The sequence below is a fragment of the Ovis canadensis genome, chromosome 22 (genome assembly GCF_042477335.2).
Source record: "Ovis canadensis isolate MfBH-ARS-UI-01 breed Bighorn chromosome 22, ARS-UI_OviCan_v2, whole genome shotgun sequence".
NCBI lineage: Eukaryota > Metazoa > Chordata > Mammalia > Artiodactyla > Bovidae > Ovis > Ovis canadensis.
Window position 1 is genome coordinate 40,268,085 of NC_091266.1, and position 21,525 is coordinate 40,289,609.

The window sequence follows — 21,525 nt, forward strand, 5'->3', positions numbered from 1 at the left end:
CTGTTCACAGTTCTTTCCTTGTATCAGAGACAGTTATAGTAGAGTTTTGGAGGGCTGTTGGGGAGAGGTGAGGAATGGGATGATCTGTGGAAACCTTCCTGAAAGGGTGGTGATTTTGAAAATGTCTGCCAGTTGGGTAGGTGAGACCCACCCATCCCCCAAGTACGGGGGGAAATTCCTGGGAGGTGGGGACCCTGGACTGAGCAGCAGTACCCTGCCTTGTAATCCTTGGGGTAGAAATCAGGGTTATATTATGTACGGTAGAATGCCAAGAACAGTGCTTGAATGCCCTCTGGGATTGTGCTATATGCAAAGTTGTTCCAGCGTTTTCTAATGGTGGTTGCTATTTACTGATAGGGGCAACAAATCTATTACATTTATTTTTCTTTCAGACCTGTTGATTTCACTCTCTGCGACCTCATGGTCACCTTCAGCACCACTCTGTTCTCAGCGTTAAGTCCACTTTCCTATCTATGCACATGAGTCGTTCATGAACTGGCCTCTCTTAATGCTTATCTTACCAAGCACATATCTCATTCCATTTTCCACACCAAAATTCTTGTAGTTCTTGGAACTTGTGCTTCTCTGAATGTGATCTGAGGTTTGTTTTCCCCCCTTGGATGTTCACATGGACTCTTATCTTCTGTCTGCAACCTTCACGCCTGCCACCTTTTCCTCCCACCTATCATCCCTGATGTACACACACACATTTTTTTTTTTTTTTGCATGGCTAATGTCCGGGAGTTGGTGATGGACAGGGAGGCCTGGCGTGCTGCGATTCATGGGGTTGCAAAGAGTCAGACACAACTGTGCGACTGAACTGAACTGAATGTGTGCTTAGTCTTAAGGTCTCTGAATAGGTGATTTCTTCTCTAGGAAGTCTTCCTTGAACCCCCAAGCCTGGGTTAGACACTATCCCCATGTAGTTTCCATAGCACCTTGTGCTTATTCTAGAAAGGTTTTTTTTAAAGACAGGAAAGTACAGGGATTTCCCTGGTGGTCCAGTGGCTAAGACTCCAAGCTCCTGGTGCAGGGGGCCCTGGTTGGATCCCTCCTCAGGGAACTAGATCCCACATGCCACAGCTAATAGTTTGCATGCCACGGCGAAAGATCCTGAGTTGTTGTTTAGTTGCTAAATTGGTCCAACTCTTTTGCTACCCCCATGGACTGCTGCTAGGCCCCTCAGTCCAAGGGATTTCCCAGGCAAGAATGGGGTGGGTTGCCATTTCCTTCCCCAGGAGATCTTCCCAACCCCAAGGATCAAACCCATGTCTCCTGCATTGGCTGGCAGATTCTTTACCACTGAGCTACTAGGAAAGCCCAAGTTAAAAAAAAAAGATCCTACAGGTTAAAAAAAAAAGATCCTGCATGTCGCAATGTAGATTCCTGCATGCTGCAACTAAGACCTGGCACAGCCAAGTAAGTAAAGTTTTAAAAATACATATTTTAAAAAGACAGGAATGTGCAAAGATTCATCTTCTGGGAATGTGAGGGGCCAAGAATTCAGGGAACCTCTGCTGAATACAGAAATGCTGGGTCAAAAATCAACAATTGAAAAAAAGAAAGGGGGATTACTAGGTGTGAGACAGGAAGAAGGAACTCAAAGGCAAATAGGGTTATTTGACATGAATATAAGCACAAATGGCTAAGGACTGGGGTTGGTACCCACACAAACCTTGGGTTCTAGAAAATCAGAGATCTGGACTTGAGACTCCTGCCTAGAGCTGACACCCTGGGAAGGATCTTAGGAGAAAAAAGTCTCTCACTCATCCAGGACCACGCCAAAGAAGTTTGTGGTTTGTCTGGGGCCTCTGGATAAATTTTAAAATATGTGCTATAGAGACTGAAACCACTAGCCTGTCTTTGCCATGATTAGTTGTGAGGTCCCAATATTACCCATGTGTTGAGAGAACCCTGGAGTCCAGAAAGAATATAGAAGCTGATTCCAAAGCGATGAATCCCCTCAATCCTGTCAGAAGCAAATGCAAAACACAATTTTTTTTTTCTTGATCTCTGACAGATGAAAAACTCCCATTGGGGATGAGTTTATAATAAGAAATTATAAACTCAACTAGGAAATGAACCACATGAGGGACTGGATCGGTGATAAACAGGAGAATTAGCTCCTTAAGAACTTGAGGCAGTAGAACAACTTGAAGAAGACTAAAATAGTTATGTTCAACATAATTACAAAGACAGAAGAATAGAACATACCACTATGAAAAAATAGGGCAGATTTGAAAAAGTACAAATATAATATTTAGAAATAAATTTTAGTTATTTACATTTAAAAAACCCTCAGTGGGCAGAATTGTTTTTTTCTTAAGTCAATGGTAATATATCCAGCAAAAATCCAATGAAAATAACTCATTAAAAAGGGGAAAATAAAGAAAAGTAACATACTAATTTTACTTGTGTATACTGTTTTATAAATTCTAAATAAAATATTAACACAGAATTCCATAGCACATCAAAAGAATATTATATCACAAATAGATCAAAAATGAAAAACTGAAAGACCATCACTAAGATCTGAAAAGCCATTAGAAAAAATCATCATCCAAATGCAGATAAACATTTCTGTGGTATGATAAAAGCAGAGAGTGAAATTCTTCTCCAAAGCCAATATTATGCGTAATGGGAAATGTTAAAATTAGCGCAAGATGAGAATGTCCTCTCCCCACCCCCCTGCACTTTTTTAGATTTGTCAATTAGGGATGTGTCAGGTTACAAGGAATAGATTACCTGACTATAATTTTATGTGTGTCGAAGACAAGAAATTAAACAAATAGGGCTTTATTTTTCTCAAAGGAGAAGTCTGTATATAGGCTGCTTTTGTTCAATACCTTCCTAGTTTCGGGGCTGGTCGAGGGTTATGAATATTTACTGTTTTGCTATTTATTGCAAAATTGTCCTCCAAAGAAGTTTCACCAATTTAGACCCTCATAAAAGCGTGAGAACGTTTGTATCCCTGCATCTTTTTCTGCATTGACTTTAATTAGTTTGCCTCTTTTATAGGTAAAAAATATCTCAATGTCTTGCTGTGCATTTCTTTAATTATAGATGGGGCTAAACAGAACATTATTACTGACCATTTTGTTTGTGAGTAATCAGTAATAACTTCACCTGTTTTTCTGTTGACTTCTTTTGTGTGTGTGAAAGTAAATGGATTTTTTTTTTTTTAATGATCTTTGGTGCTAAATGGGGCTTCAAATTCCACAGTGAAAGGTGACTTGTGATCAACCCCAGAACAACTGCAGGGCAGCCTCACACTATGCTTGACAGTCAGGAATGTTGGAAACAAAAAAGCCAAACAAACATGGGGACAGATTTCCTGTTCACCCCCAGCTGTGGCTATCGCAGTGTATGGAATAAAATACTTGACAGTGGAAGAGACAGGAAGCCAATGCTAGTCATGCAGGGTCTGATGGATGGAAAGAAGAGCTTTCCCTTGATTTGGTCAGTCTCTCACCATCCTGAATTCACCTGTGCATGCAGTTTTGAGAGATAATAACAAATTGGCTTATCGGGTTTTTTCTTTGAAACAGGCTGCTTTGCTGAGACCTCAAAGGTGTCGTTGTACAGGACAGATGATTTACATTTGCTTTCCTCAAGGTTTGTGTTGGAAAACCACTTCCCATCCCTTCTTGGAATGTTGCTGCCAGCAAGGCCTTTGGAGATCTTTTTACCAACAAAAATGAAACCAAGAGAATTTAGGTCACGTACTCAAGGTCACATTATTGGTTAGTGACAGCATGCATGTATACGTGATAAGTCGCTTCAGTTGTGTCCGACTCTTTGCGACGCTATGCACTGTAGCCCTCCAGGCGCTTCAGTCCATGGGATTCTCCAGGTAAGAATACTGGAGGAGGTTGCCATTTTCCTCCTCCAGGGGATCTTCCCAACCCCAGTGATCGAACCCGCGTCTCTTATGTCTCCTGCATTGGCAGGCAGGTTCTTGACCACTAGGGCCATCTGGGAAGGCCGCATAATAATAGCTAAAATTTATACTCTGTGTTAGATGTTGCTCTAAATACTTCACATATGATAACTTGTTTAATTCTCATAATAACCATAATAGGTATTGTTGGAAAGCCTTTGTGGTTCAGCGGTAAAGAATCTACCTGCAACACAGCGGACTCAGGTTTGATCCCTGGGTTGAGAAGATCCCATGGAGAAGAAAATGGCAACCCACTCCAGTATCCTTGCCTGGGAAATCCCAAGGACAGAGAAGCCTGGTTGGGCTATAGTCCATAGTGTCACAAAAGAGTCAGATATGACTTAGCAACTAAACAACAACAATAGGTATCATTTGCATTCCCATTTCACAGGTAAAGAAACTGAGGCCCAGAGAAGCTAATTATCTTATCCAAGATCACACAGCTAACAAGTGAGAGTCAGGATTTGAACCAGGAAATTTGCTCCAGAATCTTGCCTTCAACTACTTTGCTATGAAGAAATAAGTCCCCTTCAGATGTACAAATACACTGAATTTCCCCAAGAATGGGATTATAATAGAATGAGATTATAATAGAACATTTTCCCAATCTTTTTTGAAAATACATTCTACCCCAGAATGTGAATACTCTCAGATACAAGTACTTTACAAGTGAAAGACAGTTACCTTAGAAACAATCCTTATGCTTACTACATGTAATAGACTCTGGTGTATTCCCTTTTCTTTTTCTCCCTACATCCCTTATCCTTTTTTGAAAAAAAAAAAAAAAATGCAGGCTACAAATTACTCAAGAGTCATGATCCATGGTTTGGAAAAAATACCTCTTTAAACTGATCTTCTGGTTCACATCTCTAAAGCTGTTAGTGGTTTTCCTTGTTAAGTTTCCATCCACACACACCACTTGGAGTGGGAAAGACTGTCAGATAATTTCTATCAAGCATATTTCTGGTCAGGAGGTATTCATTGCTCTCCTTAGAAAAATCTTCATTTCCTCATTCATTCGTTCATTCAATATGTGGGCACCTACGATATGCCAGGCGTTGTGCTAAATCAGGAGTGGCAAACTCTGGCTGTCAGGCCAACTCCAGAGTGCCACCTGTTTCTGTAAATAAGGTTTTCTTGGATCACAACCAAGCCCATTCATTGATATATTGTCTGTGGCTGCTTCTGTGCTATGGCAGAGTGAAAACAGCTGCTACAGAAAATGTGCGGCCTGGTGAAGGCCAAAATATTTCTTAATCTGGTTCTTTACAGAACTAGTTTGCAGATTATGGTGCTAGATTCTAGAACACAATGGTATCTAGGCTGGTCTCTACCATCCTGGATATCTGCATTGTCCTGTTTAGCTTATGCTGTGTTTCAAGTTCCTTTGGTAGCATTGGAGGGGGAGGTGTGGAGGTTTTTTGCCTCCCTTGCACTGCCTCAGAGAACACCTGCTCACAGTAGATGCTCAGCAGGCATTTTTCGTTAGTGAAACTGTTAGGTAGATTTGGCAGCAGATATTGGAAATAAAGCAACCTATCTACAGGGTGGAAAGAACTTATTCCTTTAAGATAGCAAAGAGTTTCACTTTACAGATGCTTATCTTCGCTAAGAAAAGCAAATTGTAGCTTTTGTTGAGTGCCTACTGTGCATCGAACCCTGTGGATAAAAAGAAAAGCCTTGGTTCTTTGATACTTGCATCAAAGATGGAAGAGAAATGAGATACTTAATATTTCTATTTGAGGGCCTAGTGTATACTTGGAGATGATTTTATTTAATTACCTTAGAATCTTAAATGTTTATGTTCCAATAGCTTTTAGCTAGTCACTAATCACGGAGAAGGCAATGGCACCCCACTCCAGTACTCTTGCCTGGAAAATCCCATGGATGGAGGAGTCTGGTAGGCTGCAGTCCATGGGGTCGCCAAGAGTCGGACACGACTGAGCGACTTCTCTTTCACTTTTCACTTCCATGCATTGGAGAAGGAAACAGCAACCCACTCCAGTGTTCTTGCCTGGAGAATCCCAGGGACGGGGAAGCCCGGTGGGCTGCCGTCTATGGGGTCGCACAGAGTCGGACACAACTGAAGCAACTTAGCAGTAGCAGCAATCACTCCCAAGAGAGATTGCTGTGTGCCTGAGTGCATAAGCTGAATCTATTTTTCCTTTCTTCCTTCCTCTCTCCCTCTCTCCCTTCCATCCTTCCCATTTTTCCTTCCTTTAACAAACTTTCTGTTTTGAATGTCTCTTATGGGTCAGCACCATAGATATATTAAAGAAAAGACTGGTCTTTCCAGACATAGACATAAACACATGATTACAATACAGTACATTGATAGAGGGATGCTCAGATTTTCTAGTAATACAGAGAAGGTGTGCCAAACAGCGGAAGACTTCCTCGGGGAGGTGGCACAGAACTGACTCTTGAAAAAACTCACTAGACAAAGGAGACATAGGATATTCTAGACGAGGCATCAGCACACGTTAAGACTTGGTGTATTTGAAAATACGATGTTTTCAGGGGATAGTAGAGAACAAGAGCGCTGGCCTATCATCAAAGGGATTTGTGCCTTGATTTTTTTTTTTTTTTTGCTTACAGTTTTCTCTCTTAAGGTGATTTTAAAAATTCTGTTTACTTATTTACTTCTTCATTCATTTAGTGTATTTGTTTATTTGAAGTGGGAACAGGTTGTGTGGATCGATTCAGTCTTTTTCAGTAAGTCGGTTAGGTTAGCTGGTTGGTCTGTGTAAATCTTCACTAGTTTTAGGTAGGACATCAAACTGCAACCTTGGCCTGGCCTCTTGGGCAAGGAGCACCCTCTGAGTGAGCTAGCTTACCTATCCAGTCACATCCAGAAGGAATTTGACCCAGTAGGAGAGGGGCAGTTAAGATGACTGGGTTGTGACAGTCTCCTTGTAAAAATGATCCCAGGCAGTGGAGATTGCACACTGCTTCCACCTTGTGCCCGACCTTTCAAGCTTCCTAATAAATCTGCCTGAGCTTTGCTGCCTCCTAGGGTATCAAGAGAGGCATTTGTATGAAGACCCTTTGGGAATCGATGTCAAATGCTCAGCAAATGTTCTGTTAAGTTAGGTCTGTAGCAGTGTGGAAAAGAAGCAGATTAAAGGAATAAAAAATGGCCTAAACAGTTTCGGAGAGTACTAGCCAGCTGAGACTCTGTTTTGTCATTTAAGGTGAGCATGGGGTCATCTGATAAATGATGACAATTTTCTGTAACACTTGGGCTTTTAATCTTCCCAAAAGCCTGGAGGAAAAGTGTTAGCTCTGATGACTGGAGCAGTTTTTCCCATGTTGTTTGCAGCCCCAAATGCAGTTTTAGATTTCATGGACATTAAATCCAGCGACATCACAATGCCTGTGCAAATAGGACCTGTGTTGGTCCTATTTTGTCTTTTTCTTTTGGTGGGGTTGGTGTGGGGAGATAAATAGTGGAAACTTGCTGCTTAAACAAATAAGGTGAATTTGTTAGGAGGATGCAAAATATCTGGCAGAAACCAAGAGAGCAGGTGTGCTGGGCCCCCTCAGGGACTGCACCCAGCATCTGAAACGGCATCAACAACCAAGGGAGCCCCTCCCCCGATTCTTCCTTCCTCTCTTGAGCCTGTGGAATCCCCTTCTTGTTCATTTATTCTTCCCTCTTAGCAGCCTGCCTTCTCTGCCTCTTTTGGGTGGCATGTACTCAGTTCCAGGCTCCATAATGAGGGACTTGCAACTTTTGATCCTAATTATGAATTCCCAGGAAAGATAATGGGTCACGTGGGTTAAGTCTCCACGCCTGATCCTTTCAGCTATGGCCAGAGGTGGAGCGGGGAGGTGGGAGGAACATTTCTGGATGGGAATTCTAGGCTTCACAGACTCCCCCCAAATTGCTTCTTGGAGCTCTCTGATCCATTGGAGGAGTAGGTTTCTTTTAGGACATAGTAATTTTGTATTCCAGGCTGGAATTTCCATGTGGAGGCGCATAACCATGTTTCTCTCTGCTTTTCTGGAGTTTCACTTCATAGCCTCATGGAATGCTGTTGAAGAGGTGAGCACTGTGTACAGAAAATGCTGCTTTTATTACTGAGTCACAGCACATAGCAAGTCCTAAGGAAGTTAACCAAGAGGCGCTATATCCAGGTTTCAAAGCTATGTTTTCCCGTAGTCATGTACATATGTGAGAGTTGGACCATAAAGAAGGCTGAGTGCCAAAGAATTGATGCTTTCAAATTTCAGTGCTAGAGAAGACTCTTGAGAATCCCTTGGGCTATAAGGAGATCAAATCTGTCAATCCTAAAGGAAATCAACCCTAAATATACATTGGAAGGTCTGATGCTGAAGCTGAAGCTCCAGTACTTTGGCCACTTGATGAGAAGAGCTGACTCACTGGAAAAGACCCTGATGCTGGCAAAGACTGAAGGCAAAAGGAGAAGGGGGTGGCAGAAGATGAGATGGTTAGATAGTATTACCAACTCAATGGACAGGAATTTGAGCAAACTCCAGGAGACGATGGAGGACAGAAGAGCCTGGAGGGCTGCAGTCCATGGGGTCACAAAGAGTTGGACACAACTGAGTGACTCAACAACGATATCCAGGTTTAAACAAGGAGCTTTGCTTATGTATTACGGATCATGATCATACATTTAAATTACTTAGCAGAGCAAATGGGTGCATTCTTTGCTGTCCCTGGTCCTTGTGTTTATAACTATGACTCTGCTAGTCTTCCAAAGGCTCCACATTCACCCAGACCTTCATATCAACATTAATGTCCATGAGCCCCTGATATGGACCCCACCCTTCCTGGAGCAGGATTTTTGCATTTTTACCTTGGTGCCTGCCGGGTGCTATTTTCCACACTTGGGATTCTTTCTCTTTTCCATGTCTCCATTTATCACTTACAGTCAAGTTTAAGAACCACATCTACCAAGTACCTTTCCTTACTAATACCATCCATCCTTCACAGGTCTTCCTAATTTCAGAACTCATTCAATAGTCATTCGCTCAGTAGTTAGGTATTGAGAGGTGTGATGGCCATTTGTATTAGTTTACTGGGGCTGCCATAATAAAGAATCACAGACTGGGTGGCTTAAACAATAGACATTTGCTCACAGTTCTAGAGGCGGGACATCCCAGATCAAGGTGTCTGAGGGTTTGGTTTCTCCTATGACCTTCTGCTTGGCTTGCAGATGGTCGCTTTCTTGCTGTATCTTTCGACTGTGTGTCTCTTTGTGTGCCCAGACTTTCTTTTCTTATAAGAGCAGAAGTCAGATTTGGCCATTAGGGCCCACCCTAATGGCCTCATTTTTAACTTATTCACCTCTTCAAAGACCGTATTTCTCAAATACAGTCACATTCCGAGGTACTGGGGCTTAGGGATTCAACATATGAATTTTAAGGAGATCCAGTTTAGCCCATGACACCAATAGAGACAGGCTGAACAAGAAAGAGATACTTGTTCTCTTGTTGTTTGACAGCCTGGTAGAAAAGATGAAACTGAGCAGGACCCTCCTGGGTACAAAAGTCTATCACTCCTTTCTTAATTGTAGGAAAAAGGCTTACTACTCCTAGACCCTCCCTGAGTACCAAAGGGCAGATTCAAACAGTTACTAATTTGGGGAGTGGAGGGAATGCAGAAACAAAAGAGAAACAATATCACAGCCATAAAGCAGGGTCCTAGTTCCTCCTCAAATGGTATACAAAATAATATAATGTATCTCCTCTTGAGAGTCCCCTGGACTGCAAGGAGGTCCACCCAGTCCATCCTAAAGCAGATCAGTTCTGGGTGTTCTTTGGAAGGACTGATGCTGAAGCTGAAACTCCAATACTTTGGCCACCTCATGCGAAGAGTTGACTCATTGGAAAAGACCCTGATGCTCAGAGGGATTGGGGGCAGGAGGAGAAGGGGACGACAGAGGATGAGATGGCTGGATGGCATCACTGACTCGATGGACGTGAGTTTGAGTGAACTCCGGGAGTTGGTGATGGACAGGGAGGCCTGGCGTGCTGCAATTCATGGGGTCGCAAAGAGTCGGACACGACTGAGCGACTGAACTGAACTGAACTGAACTGATCTCTTCCAGGGCATCCACCTGGGTGGGGGATGGCAACTTCTGTCTAAACACAGACAGGAGGAATCCAGGACTGTTTGGAACCTGAAGGTTGATGACAGAGATTCCTGGAATACCACCTTTGTTACCTCATCACCAACCAATCAAAAAAAGGTCACACACTTTGTAGCCTGCCCCTGCCCCCCAGATCATCAGGGAGTTCCGGCTTTCTGAGCGCGGTCTGCCCATTAAATAAGGAGACTCTGATATTCAGTTTGTTTGGCCTCACTGTGCATTGGGGACATGAACTTGGGTTCAACAACAAGGACAGATATGAAACAACTATGTCCATGAATCCATAGTTAATTACCATTATGGGATGGTCCAAGAAGCAGAAAAGGAGGTACTTGAAAAGGTAGTATGGCAGGTCAGGAACGTCCTCTAAGTTAGTTAGATCTGAAGGAAGGATGGGCGGCAGTCAGCCAGGTTGAAGAGGGAAGGGCGATTATTCCATACTGGTAGCAGGGAGGAACATGACATATACGGGAATCAAAGGAAGCCATTGCAGCAAGTGAGCGGTGGGAGAGGGCAGCAGACGGCTCACGGGACCAGATTACACAGGATGTTCTGTCCTGACATCCTCATTTCAGTGTTTACTGCATCGTGTCTTGGACTGATTTCTTTGGAGGAGGGGGGGCACTACGTGTTTTGCTTCCGCTTCTGCTCCTTTAGGGAGGGGAGACTTGATTCCTTCATAGTCTCCATGGTGTGAAGGGATGTAGTAGGTGCTCAGTAAACAAATTAAGTGGGTATAATGAGAACTGAGATTGACGAAGCACTGTTGTGTCAATGAGGGGCTTGACCCAGTTTGGCGAGAGTTTCTCCCAAAGGCTCTAGAAGGTGAGGACTTTTGGTAGTACGATGCCACCTAGTGCTCCTTTTAATTACAGCAACAAAGGGGAGCCTGGTAGTGAGTAGTCTTCGACTGTAATCTGGAAAATTGGGACACAAAGCATTTTTTTTTAATCAGCATAAATTGATCTGTCAAGCCACCCATCCTCTCATTCACTCATCCATCCTTTTTGATGTCCTCCTACATCTCTTTCCTGCGAATTAAAGATGTCATGTTCCTGTCCACCTCCAGGGGTTCCCGGAGTGTCTGTGTTCTGTCTTTCTGTCCCCACATGATAAATAATACTCTCAGGTATCAGTGTCTAGATTCCCTGAGCACTCACAGTGCTTGCTGTTGACAGAGTCTGTTGCAAATGACACCATCACATCATGTTAGAATCAATTGTAGATTTTTCTTTCTTTCTTCCCCCCAAAGCCAAAGGGCAGTGACTTTGTCTGACTCACTGACGTGGCTCCTATGGCCAGCCTTGGGAACTGTTGTTCTGTAGTAGTTGCTTAAACAAAGTGTTTTCTGCACTGAACTGCTGCAACCTTGGCAGGCCATCTGCTTGTGAGACTGTCCCATAGGCAGTTCCCAGGCAGTGGGAAGACACATCACTCTGCAAGTGATACCAGTACAAGATACAGGAGGCCAGGGCCCTCTAGGTCTTTCTTTATGGCTGTGGACCTTTAACAGTGTTATTATGGAGTTTCTCTGGATTATGGTGGTCCCATGAGCTGGGCCCAGTGTTGTAATCAAGTTTTCTGTAAACACAGAGCAGCCTGAGTCATATTTACTCTCCATTTCCACCTCGTTTCTATTAACTTGGCTTAAAGTTTGGTTCAACCTGCTTCTCTAGCTTCATGTGCCACCTCTTTCACTATTTCCCTGCACATTATGGCTCAGCCATAGTTTGTTCTATGCGTCCACCAGATACACAGTCTCTGTTCATGAATGAGATATCATTGTACAAATGTTAATTTCCCTCAAATTAATTCATAAATTCAGTGAAGTTCCAATTAACACTTGTCATGAGGAACTTGAAAAATATCCTGAAAACTTATATGGGGCAATAAAGATTCATGAATAGGCAATGCAATTTTGACAGAGCAGGGAGGCGTGTTCTGTCCTTTAACTATGATGACTGGCTACAAAATCATAGTAATAAAACCTTGTGGTGTTGACACAGGAATAAACCAGAGAGTTTAGAACAGACTCATCTAAATTTGGGGAAGATGTTGAAAAAAGGACTCACTCCATTGAGAAAAATAAAGTTGGATCCTTATCTCACACCATATACGGATGGATTAAAGAACTAAATGTGTAAAAGGAAAATTATTAAGCTAATTGGGCTTCCCTGATAGCTCAGCTGGTAAAAGAATTCACCTGCAATGCAGGAGACCCTGGTTTGATCCTGGGCTGGGAAGGTCCACTGGAGAAGGGATAGGCTACCTGCTCCAGTATTCTTGGGTTTTCCTCAGCTGGGAAAGAATCCTCCTGCAATGTAGGAGACCTGGGTTCGATCCCTGGGTTGGAAAAATCCCCTGGAGAAGGGAAAGGCTCCAGATGGATTGAACTAGACATGTAAAAGTAAAATTAGTAAGCTAATAGAAGAGGATGATAGAGAATATGTTTATAACCTTGGGATTGAGAAGGATTTATTAAATTATACTAAAAAGCATACAGAGGATGAAGAGCTATAAAATTAAAGATTATTCTTCTACAAAGGATATCACAAGCAACATGGCCAGTCTTTGAAAGTAGATTAATGTCTAGATGTTACAAAGACCTCTTGCAAATCAAAAAGAGCAATAGAAAAATAGCAAGGGCTATAAATAGACAATTCACAGAAGGGGACCCCAAGTGGCTTATAAATGTACCAAGAACTGCTCAATTTCACTCATAGAGAAATGCAAATTAAAACAATGTGCTGACATGAATTCCATGATACTGACACAAATTAGGAAACTGGCTAATTAGATGAATCAGTATTTGTAAGACCCTGAGAATAGTATCTGACACTTTGTAAACACTATATGACTATTTATGAATAAATAAACCACTGCATGCTGGTAAGGATGGGAGTAGGGGGCACCCTGGAGTGTGGTGTAGGGCAGCAGTTCTGGTGTGCCGTCTAGCAGTACTCATGAAGTCAAGTACCCAGGGCTTCCACCAGGCTACTAGGCACTTTTGTGCCATTGGAAAATACTGTCCACCACAGTATGAAGAGGGCATACCCTCTGGATAATCACAGCCTGTAGGTTCGTGGCTTGACTAAGGAACAAAACTTTGATGGGAAGGAAAGGACATATCTTCCCCCAAGCAAAGCACATGACATGGGCAAGAGGATGGGGGTCTGTTTTTCAGCCCCCACTGGCTGGCTGGCTGGATGTGTCTGTGCAGGACAAGTTGAATATGATGGCCTCATGCATCCCCTTTGGTTTTAACAATTTCACTCCTAGGCATATATTTCAGAGGAGTTTGTTCATAGGTCCATTAAAGACCACTGACAAGGATGACCATCGCTGCACTGTTTATGATATTGGAGAGGTGGAGCCAGCCTTGGTATCCAGCACTGGGGGGCTGAACATAAAAGGTAAGGATGTCCAACAAAGAAAGCAGTGCCACAATAAGAAGCAATGAACTGGGATTGCAACACCTGCAAAACAGAGTTGCTCAGTCGTGTCCGACTTTTAGCGACCCCACAGACTGCAGCCCACCAGGCTCCTCCGTCCACGGGATTTTCCAGGCAAGAGTACTGGAGTGGGCTGCCATTGCCTTCTCTGACAAAGCAGAGACAGAACCTTTAAAAGATTGCTGAGTGAAAACTACAAAATAGGATGATCCTTAAAGTCCAGTACCATTGTTACAATTAAAAACATGCACTAATGAAAATACTCTACTCTTTTTTCAAAAATAGATACCCAGGCATGTGCGTGCAGGCTCAGTCGCTTCAGTCTTGTCCTGACTCTTTGTGACCCTATGGACCGTAGCTCGCTGGGCTCCTCTGTCCATGGGATTCTCCAGGCAAAAATACTGGAGTGGGTTGCCATGGTCGTACCCAGGGGATCTTTCCCACCCAGGGATCCAACCAGCATCTCCTAGGTCTCCTGGATTGCAGGTGGGAGCCACAGGGGAAGCCCATATACCCACACAGTAGCATGAATTCCTATGGAGGCTGAAATTGAGGTGTGGGGAAAATGAGAAAAAAAGGAAACAAGATAGAGGTCTTTAATTAAAGAGTTTAATTACTCCAACCCTGCACCTGAAGTCTAAAGGAGTGGAGGACGAGGGACAGGGAGGAAGAGAGAAATCAGATACCAGGCAGATTTTCAGGACGTGGCTCCACATATTTTTTCAGGGTGCCTCGACCTTTGCACCCTATTTTCTTCACCACTAGTGACTACAGAGTTTGGGGCCAGGGTCTGTGTTTCCTCTACCTTAGTTCTCTTCCCCCCACCCCCTCCACCCTATGTCTTGCGCACAGTAGCTGCTTCACAAGGGCTGGAATTGCCGCGAACCGAGAATATTTCCTGCTCCCGCGACCCAGTCACTTTGTGACAGAAGGCAGAGGGAGACTGCCGGGCTTTCCTTCATTCAAACCCTCTGATCCACATCTTCTAAGCGTCAGTCGTTGGTTCGCCATTGCCGGCTCCCGGGTCTAATCCCGGGTCTCAACCCGAGTCTCCTTGGTCTTGGGTGTTGCTCACTTCCGCACACCCCGGGACTCCTCCCAGCCGCTCAGAGACACCGCGGCTCATTGCCCGGGTCCCGCCCCATTCAGGATGCACACGCGACTCTGAGGAGCACAGCCCGGGTGCCCGCCTCGGAGGCTCCACCCCTTTCGAACCTTCGCTAGCGCCCCCCGAGGGCCAGGCGGTTGCCGGGAGACCGGGGGACGCGCGGAGCGTCGGGTTTCGGCCCCCCTTCTCAGCCTGCGGCCCAGTTTCCGCGATCTCCACAGCTGCCTCTGAGGCCACCCGCAGAGCGCGCCAGGATGGCCGAGGTCAGAAGTCAGCGCCCCCTTCTCTGTCGCCTCTCCTTCGACCCCTCCCCGTGGTCTCTCTTCTGCTAGCCCGTGTCACATCCACAGATTCCGAATAGTCCCTCAGTCAGCATCCTATCCTCTCCCCACAACCTCACTCCCTACCGCCCCCCTCCTCCGGTTCCCGTTGGCACTGGGTCCATTCTTTCTTGCCCCTCCTTCCATTGGGGGGACACCCCCCGCCGGCCCCACCCCACCGTGTTAAACTCTGTATGGTGCAAAGTGCGGTAGGACTTTCATAAGTCCCCCCGCTCACACACACACATGACAGGCCCCCACTCCTAGATTCTGAGTCGGAAGGTGAAACCACAAGAGAGACACACAGAGAAATATTGATGTCTTGCTGAATGGGGAAACCTGGAAGAAGGCTTCATGAATATCCAGTGTCACCCTTATTTACTGACCACATCACACCACAATTCCCTATCAGCTCATTACTCATTTCAGCCCATCACTAACTGCCCTGGGCTGTCCCTGACCACTGTGTAAATGTCTTAGGCCCTCCTTTCACTCTCCCACTTTGTAACACACTCCAACTTCAGCCTCACTGATGTGAGGTTATTTCTGCAACTCTTTAGTGACCCCTTGCCTGTCCATTGTTGTTGTTCAGCAGCTAAGTCGTGTGGGCCTCTTTATGGCCCTGTGGACTGCAGCACACTCGGCTCCCCTGTCCATCGGCCTTTCCCTTAGCACCCTCATTTATAACCTGGACAGGCTCAGATCCCTGTCCTCACTTACCAGTCCCAGTCCTCATCCATTATGGCCCTAATTCAAATCCTTCATCACTCCATCAGAGACCTCCCCAGTCTCTCTCATCACATGGTCAGTTCCAGCAGGATCAGTTGCATAGTTTATGGGGTTCAAGGAAAAATGAAAATGCAGAGTTTCATGTTAAAAAAAATTAATAGGTATGAGCAGAACAGTAAACCAAGGGTGGAGCACATCTTAGCAAGGAGGCTCCTGCAACTGAATAGTTCACACACCCACGAAGCCAGGCCTGGTCCCAGCTTCTCTCACCATCATACCCCTGTTCTAATTCCTTCTTTGGTCTCCTTTACACCTTTCACATCCCCTCATCATTCCATCTCCTCCACACCTAGTCTACCCTTGCAAATTCCATCTTCATGCGGTCAACAACTCTCTCTCCTTATCATACAATCCCTCTCATACTCTCCATCTGCTTCCCTCTCTAGTCTCCATCACTCTCATCCATCCTGCCAAATGTCTTTCTTTTTTAAAAAATTTTACTTTTAATTGGAGGATAATTGCTTTACAGTATTGTGTTACTTTCTGTTGTACAACAATGTGAATCAATCATAAGTATACATATAGCCCCTCCGTCTAGAGCCTCCCTCCCTCCCACCGCCTGTCACACCCCTATAGGTTGTCGCACAGCACTGGGCTGAGCTTCCTGTGTTAACAACAACTTCCCACCAGCTGTCTATTTTACAAATGGTAGTGTATACGTGGCATTGATACTCTCTCAATTTGTCCCACCCTCTTCTTTTCCCCTGCTGTGTCTATAAGTCCATTCTCTACATACCATTTTTCTAGATTCCATGTTTATGCGTTAATATACAATACTTGCTTTTCTCTTTCTGACTTACTTTACTCTGTATAACAGGCTCTGTGTTCATCTACCTCAGTTCAACTGACTCAAATTTGCTCCTTTTTGTTTGAATAATATCCCATTGTATATGAATACCACAGCTTCTTTATTCATCTGTCAATGGACATCTAGGTTGCTTCCATGTCCTAGCTATTGTAAATACTGCTGCAATGAACATAGGGGAACATGGATCTTTTTGAGTTATGGTTTTCCAGGGTATATGCCCCGTCATGGGATTGCTGGGTCATATGGTAGTTTTATTCCTAGTTTTTTTAAGGAATTTCTATACTGTTCTCCACAGTAGCTCTATCAATTTACATTCCTACTAACAGTGCGAGAGGGTTCCTTTTTCTCCACATCTTCTCCAGCATTTGTTGTTTGTAGATTTTTTGATGATGGCCATTCTGACTGGTGTGAGGTGATACCTCACTGTAGTTTAGATTTGCATTTCTCTGAAAATGAGTGATGTCGAGCATTTTTTCATGTGTTTGTTGTCCATCCAAGGCCAAATTTCTTACCTTCAGTACCCACGCTCATTCATACCTCTTTTCTTCCCACTTCCTCCTCCTGTTCCTTCTAGTTCTTTAATTTTTCCTTTATTTCCTTTTCTCCCCCACTAGTGCTCTTGGTTTATTTCATTCTTCTTCATTTTCCCTATGTAAGCCCCAGATATCAATACTATAAACTAATTATTTTCCTCTCTTCCCTTTCATAATCTACTGTCATATTTTCATCTATTTTTCTTTTCATTTGACTTCAGTCAAATTGTCCTCACCTTTGCTTTCATACCCTGGAAAAGGAAATGGCAACCCACTCCAGTACCCTTGCCTGGAAAATCCCGTGGACAGAGGAGCCTGGTAGGCTACAGTCCACAGGGTCGCAAAGAGTCGGACACAACTGAACAACTTCACTTTTTGCTTTCATAAGTCTTCATTTCCATGCAGCCTCATTTTTCACTGCAGCTCTCTTTTTCTTTTCCCTTTTCCCCACTACTTTCAGCACCTAGAACAGTGCCTGGCTAATAGTACGCACCCAAATCAGTGTTGTAAGAAGAAGCATCACAGCTCCTTTCTGATCAGTTCATGTTGAAATCCTGCTTCTGAAGTAGATACTATTACATGCTATAACAGTGTAGATACCAACTGGTTATTGGTCATAGCTAAAAGATTATTTTTGCTTTGCTTTGAATTGCAATATAGTTTAAGATGACAATACAAACAAATTTCTTTTGTTCATAAATGTTTCTTTACAACTTTTTTTCTTTGATATTTTTCCATGCCTGTGCTAAGTGCCAGGTGCACAGAGAAAACCTTTCTTGTGAACAAACCTTTAGGCTAGTGATCAAGTGTTGATGTTAATACCGTTTCAGTTTAGTTGCTCAGTCGTGTCCGACTCTTTGTGACCCCATGGACTGCAGCTTGCCAGGCTTCCCCTATCTATCACCAACTCCCGGAGCTTGCTCAAACTCATGTCTATCGAGTCGGTGATAACATCCAACCATCTCATCCTCTGTCGTCCTCTTCTCCTCCTGCCTTCAATCTTTCCCAGCATCAGGGTCTTTTCAAATGAGTCAGTTCTTCGCATCAGGTGGCCAAAGTATTGAAATTTCAGCTTCAACATCAGTCCTTCCAATGATTATTCAAGATTGATTTCCTTTAGGACTGACTGGGTTGATCTCCTTGCAGTCCAAGGGACTCTTAGGATACCATAAAAGTTCTAGAATAAAACATAGGCAAAAAAAAAAAAAAAGAGTCTTCTTCAACACCACAGTTCAAAAGCATCAATTCTTTGGTGCTCAGCTGGAAAAACTACTGGAAAAACCATAGCTTTGACTAGATGGACCTTTGCTGGCAAAATGATGTCTCTGTTTTTAATATGCTGTCTAGGTTGGTCATAGCTTTTCTTCCAAGGAGCAAGCATCTTTAAATTTCATGGCTGTAGTCACCATCTATAGTGACTTTTGGAGCTCAAAACAATAAAGTCTGTCACTGTTTCCATTGTTTCTCCATCTATTTGCCATGAAGTGATGGGACCAGATGCCATGATCTTTGTTTTTTGAATGTTGAGATTAAAGCCAGCTTTTTCACTCTCCTCTTTAACCTTCATCAAGAGGCTCTTTAGTTCATCTTCACTTTCTGCCATAAGGGTGGTTTGTCATCTGCATATCTGAGGTTATTGATATTTCTCCCGGCAATCTTGATTCTAGCTTGTGCTTCATCCAGTCCAGCATTTCGCATGATGTACTCTGCATATAAGTTAAATAAGCAGGGTGACGATATATAGCCTTGACGTATTCCTTTCCCAATTTGGAACTAGTCTGTTGTTCCATGTCCGGTAAATACCTTTTACAGGGAGAGGACCAAGAACATTGCTGGGATAAATGTTTGTTGTGTGTTCATGTTTAGCATCAACAAGGGGAAAGCACTGAGCAGCTGCAGCACCATTCCTTGGAGAAGGAAATGGCAACCCACTCCAGTATTCTTGTCTGGAGAATCCCAGGGATGGAGGAGCCTGGTGGCCTGCCGGCTATGGAGTTGCACAGAGTCGGACACGACTGAAGTGACTTAGCAACAGCAGCAGCAGCACCATTCCAAAATATGAGTTTTCCTTCTTTGTGGAATTGCTGTATTGTGATCTTTGCAATAATCTGCTTTTTAGTCGGGAAGAAAACCTCTGTTGAGTTTAATGTTAGTATTAATACTAATGTTATACAAAATGTTCTATAAACATGCTTGTGACTCCATATCTGATTTAAGATATAGACTCTGTTTTGCTTGCATGTCATATTTAGAAGCGTGATCAACAGTACAGGTGTTTTTGAAGACCAGTAGCATGTTGACTTTCTCTATGTTGGAAAAGACGGGTTTGTCAGGGCAGAAGGTAAACTAGACAACTTACCCAAAGTCTGCAGGGAGAATTTGACTTTTACTTTATTATTGGGATTAGAGATTGTGTCAGTTAATTTATTTGACTAGCAATAGAGGTTTTTCTTTAAAAAATTATTGGAATATAGTTGATTTACAATGTTGTGTTATTTTTGGGTGTACAGCAGAGTGAATCAGGTCTACATATACATATAACCACTATTTTTAAGATTCTTTTCCCATGTATGTCATTACATTGTGTCTTGAGTACAGTCCCCTGTGCTGTACAACAGAGGGCTATTATCTATTTTATATACGGTAGTATGTATATGTCAATCCTAATCTCCCAGTTTATCCTTCTCCTGCATCTTTTCCCCCTGATAACCATAAGTTTGTTTTCAACATCAGTGATTCTATTTCTGTTTTATAAATAGGTTCATTTGTACCTTTTTTAAAAAAGATTCCACGTACAAGAGATAACATATGATATTTGTCTTTCTCTGTCTGACTTACTTCACTCCGTACAACAGTCTCTAGGTACATCCATGTTGCTGCAAACGGCATTATTTCATTCCTTTTTATGCCTAGTAATATGAGTCATATTCCATTGTATATATGTACCACATCTTTTTAGAATTTTTAGTATTGGTGTTTAATTGCCTTGCAGCGTTAGTTTCTGCTGTACAACAAAGTGAAATAGCTGTATGTATGTATACATATATCCCCTCCCTCTTGAGTCTCCCTCCCGCCTGAGTCTCCCTTCCCCCTTCCCACCTTGTACCACATCTTCTTTATCCATTTCTCTGTTGATGGACATTTAGGTTGCTTCCATGTCCTGGCTATTGTTAACAGTGCTGCAATGAACATTGGGATGCATGTGTCTATTTGAATGAATTATGGTTTTCTCCAGATGTATGCCCAGGAGTAGGATTGCTGGGTCATATGGTAGCTCTATTTGTAGTTTTTTTAAGAAGCCCCCATACTGTTCTCCATAGTGACTGTAGCAATTTACATTCCCATCAACAGTGTTAGCAATAGTTTTGATTTTAAAGCCTGTTTTAGTGGAGATATCAAAGCATAATGTTACAAACATAAATAAGACCTTTCAAAACTTATCAGTTCTTTGCTCAAAAGGTTAAATGGTTACCTGTGGCTTCCAGAATAATTTGCTCTATATTCCTTAGAATGCTATTCAAGGTGTCCAGTCTGTCCCTACCTCCCTGTCTAGTCTCCGTCCCTCTCCACATCATACTTCTTTAGCTAATTTGAGCTTCTTAACCAATTTCAAATCACGGATACCTGCTTGGCCCTGAGTCTTTGATCAAGTTTTGCCATCGGCCAGGAATGCCCTTTCTCTCCACGTCTGCCTGCGAAAACTCCAATCTCTCTTTTATACCTGCTCAAATGCCACTTCCTTTATGAAACTGGCTTTAATTCTTGCTGCTGGAAGTAATTCCATCTTCCTATAGGTCCTCATAGAATTTTGAATCTATTTTATGGCAGGTATCAAACTCCATGCTTCTATTTTCTGCATACATACTGCATCAGCTCTTAATGTGCACATTTCCTATGGGAAGGCTGTTTATTCCTTACTTTGGTATCTCCTCCAGCCTCTTCATTCCAACTTATATACCGAAGATATTCAATCGACATTTTCTGAATAAATATATTAACAATACTCATGCTTTTTTATTATTATTATGCCGTTGTAGGGCTCCCCTGGTGGCTCAGAGGGTAAAGCATCTGCCTCCAATGCGGGAGACCCGGGTTCGATCCCTGGGTCGGGAAGGTCCCCTGGAGAAGGAAATGGTAACCCACTCCAGTATTCTTGCCTGGAGAATCCCATGGATGGAGAAGCCTGGTAGGCTACAGTCCACGGGGTTGCAAAGAGTCGGACACGACTGAGCAACTTCACTTTTCACTTTCACTTCACTTTCATGCCGTTTGTAGTAAGAAATAGGTGTATTCATTGGCTAGGGCGTCTGTAACATAGTACCACATACTGGGTAGCTTACAGCGGAAATTTATTATTTCACAGTTCTGGAGACTAAGAAGTCTGAAATCAAGATGTCTGCAGAGTCATGCTCCTCTGAGACTGTGAATAAAATACCTCCTTGCCTCTTCCTGG

General features: G+C 43.2%; 1 protein-coding gene across 1 annotated transcript in view; it reads left to right on the forward strand.

Moving 5' to 3' along the window:
• Positions 1-14,666: 14,666 nt before the first annotated feature.
• Positions 14,667-21,525, forward strand: part of CFAP58 (cilia and flagella associated protein 58) — a 115,556-nt gene continuing 108,697 nt past the window's right edge. Inside the window, exon 1 of the mRNA XM_069567700.1 lies at positions 14,667-14,885. Coding sequence (XP_069423801.1) covers positions 14,877-14,885 — 9 coding nt within the window. The 5' untranslated portion in view covers positions 14,667-14,876. The remainder of the gene's footprint in view (positions 14,886-21,525) is intronic.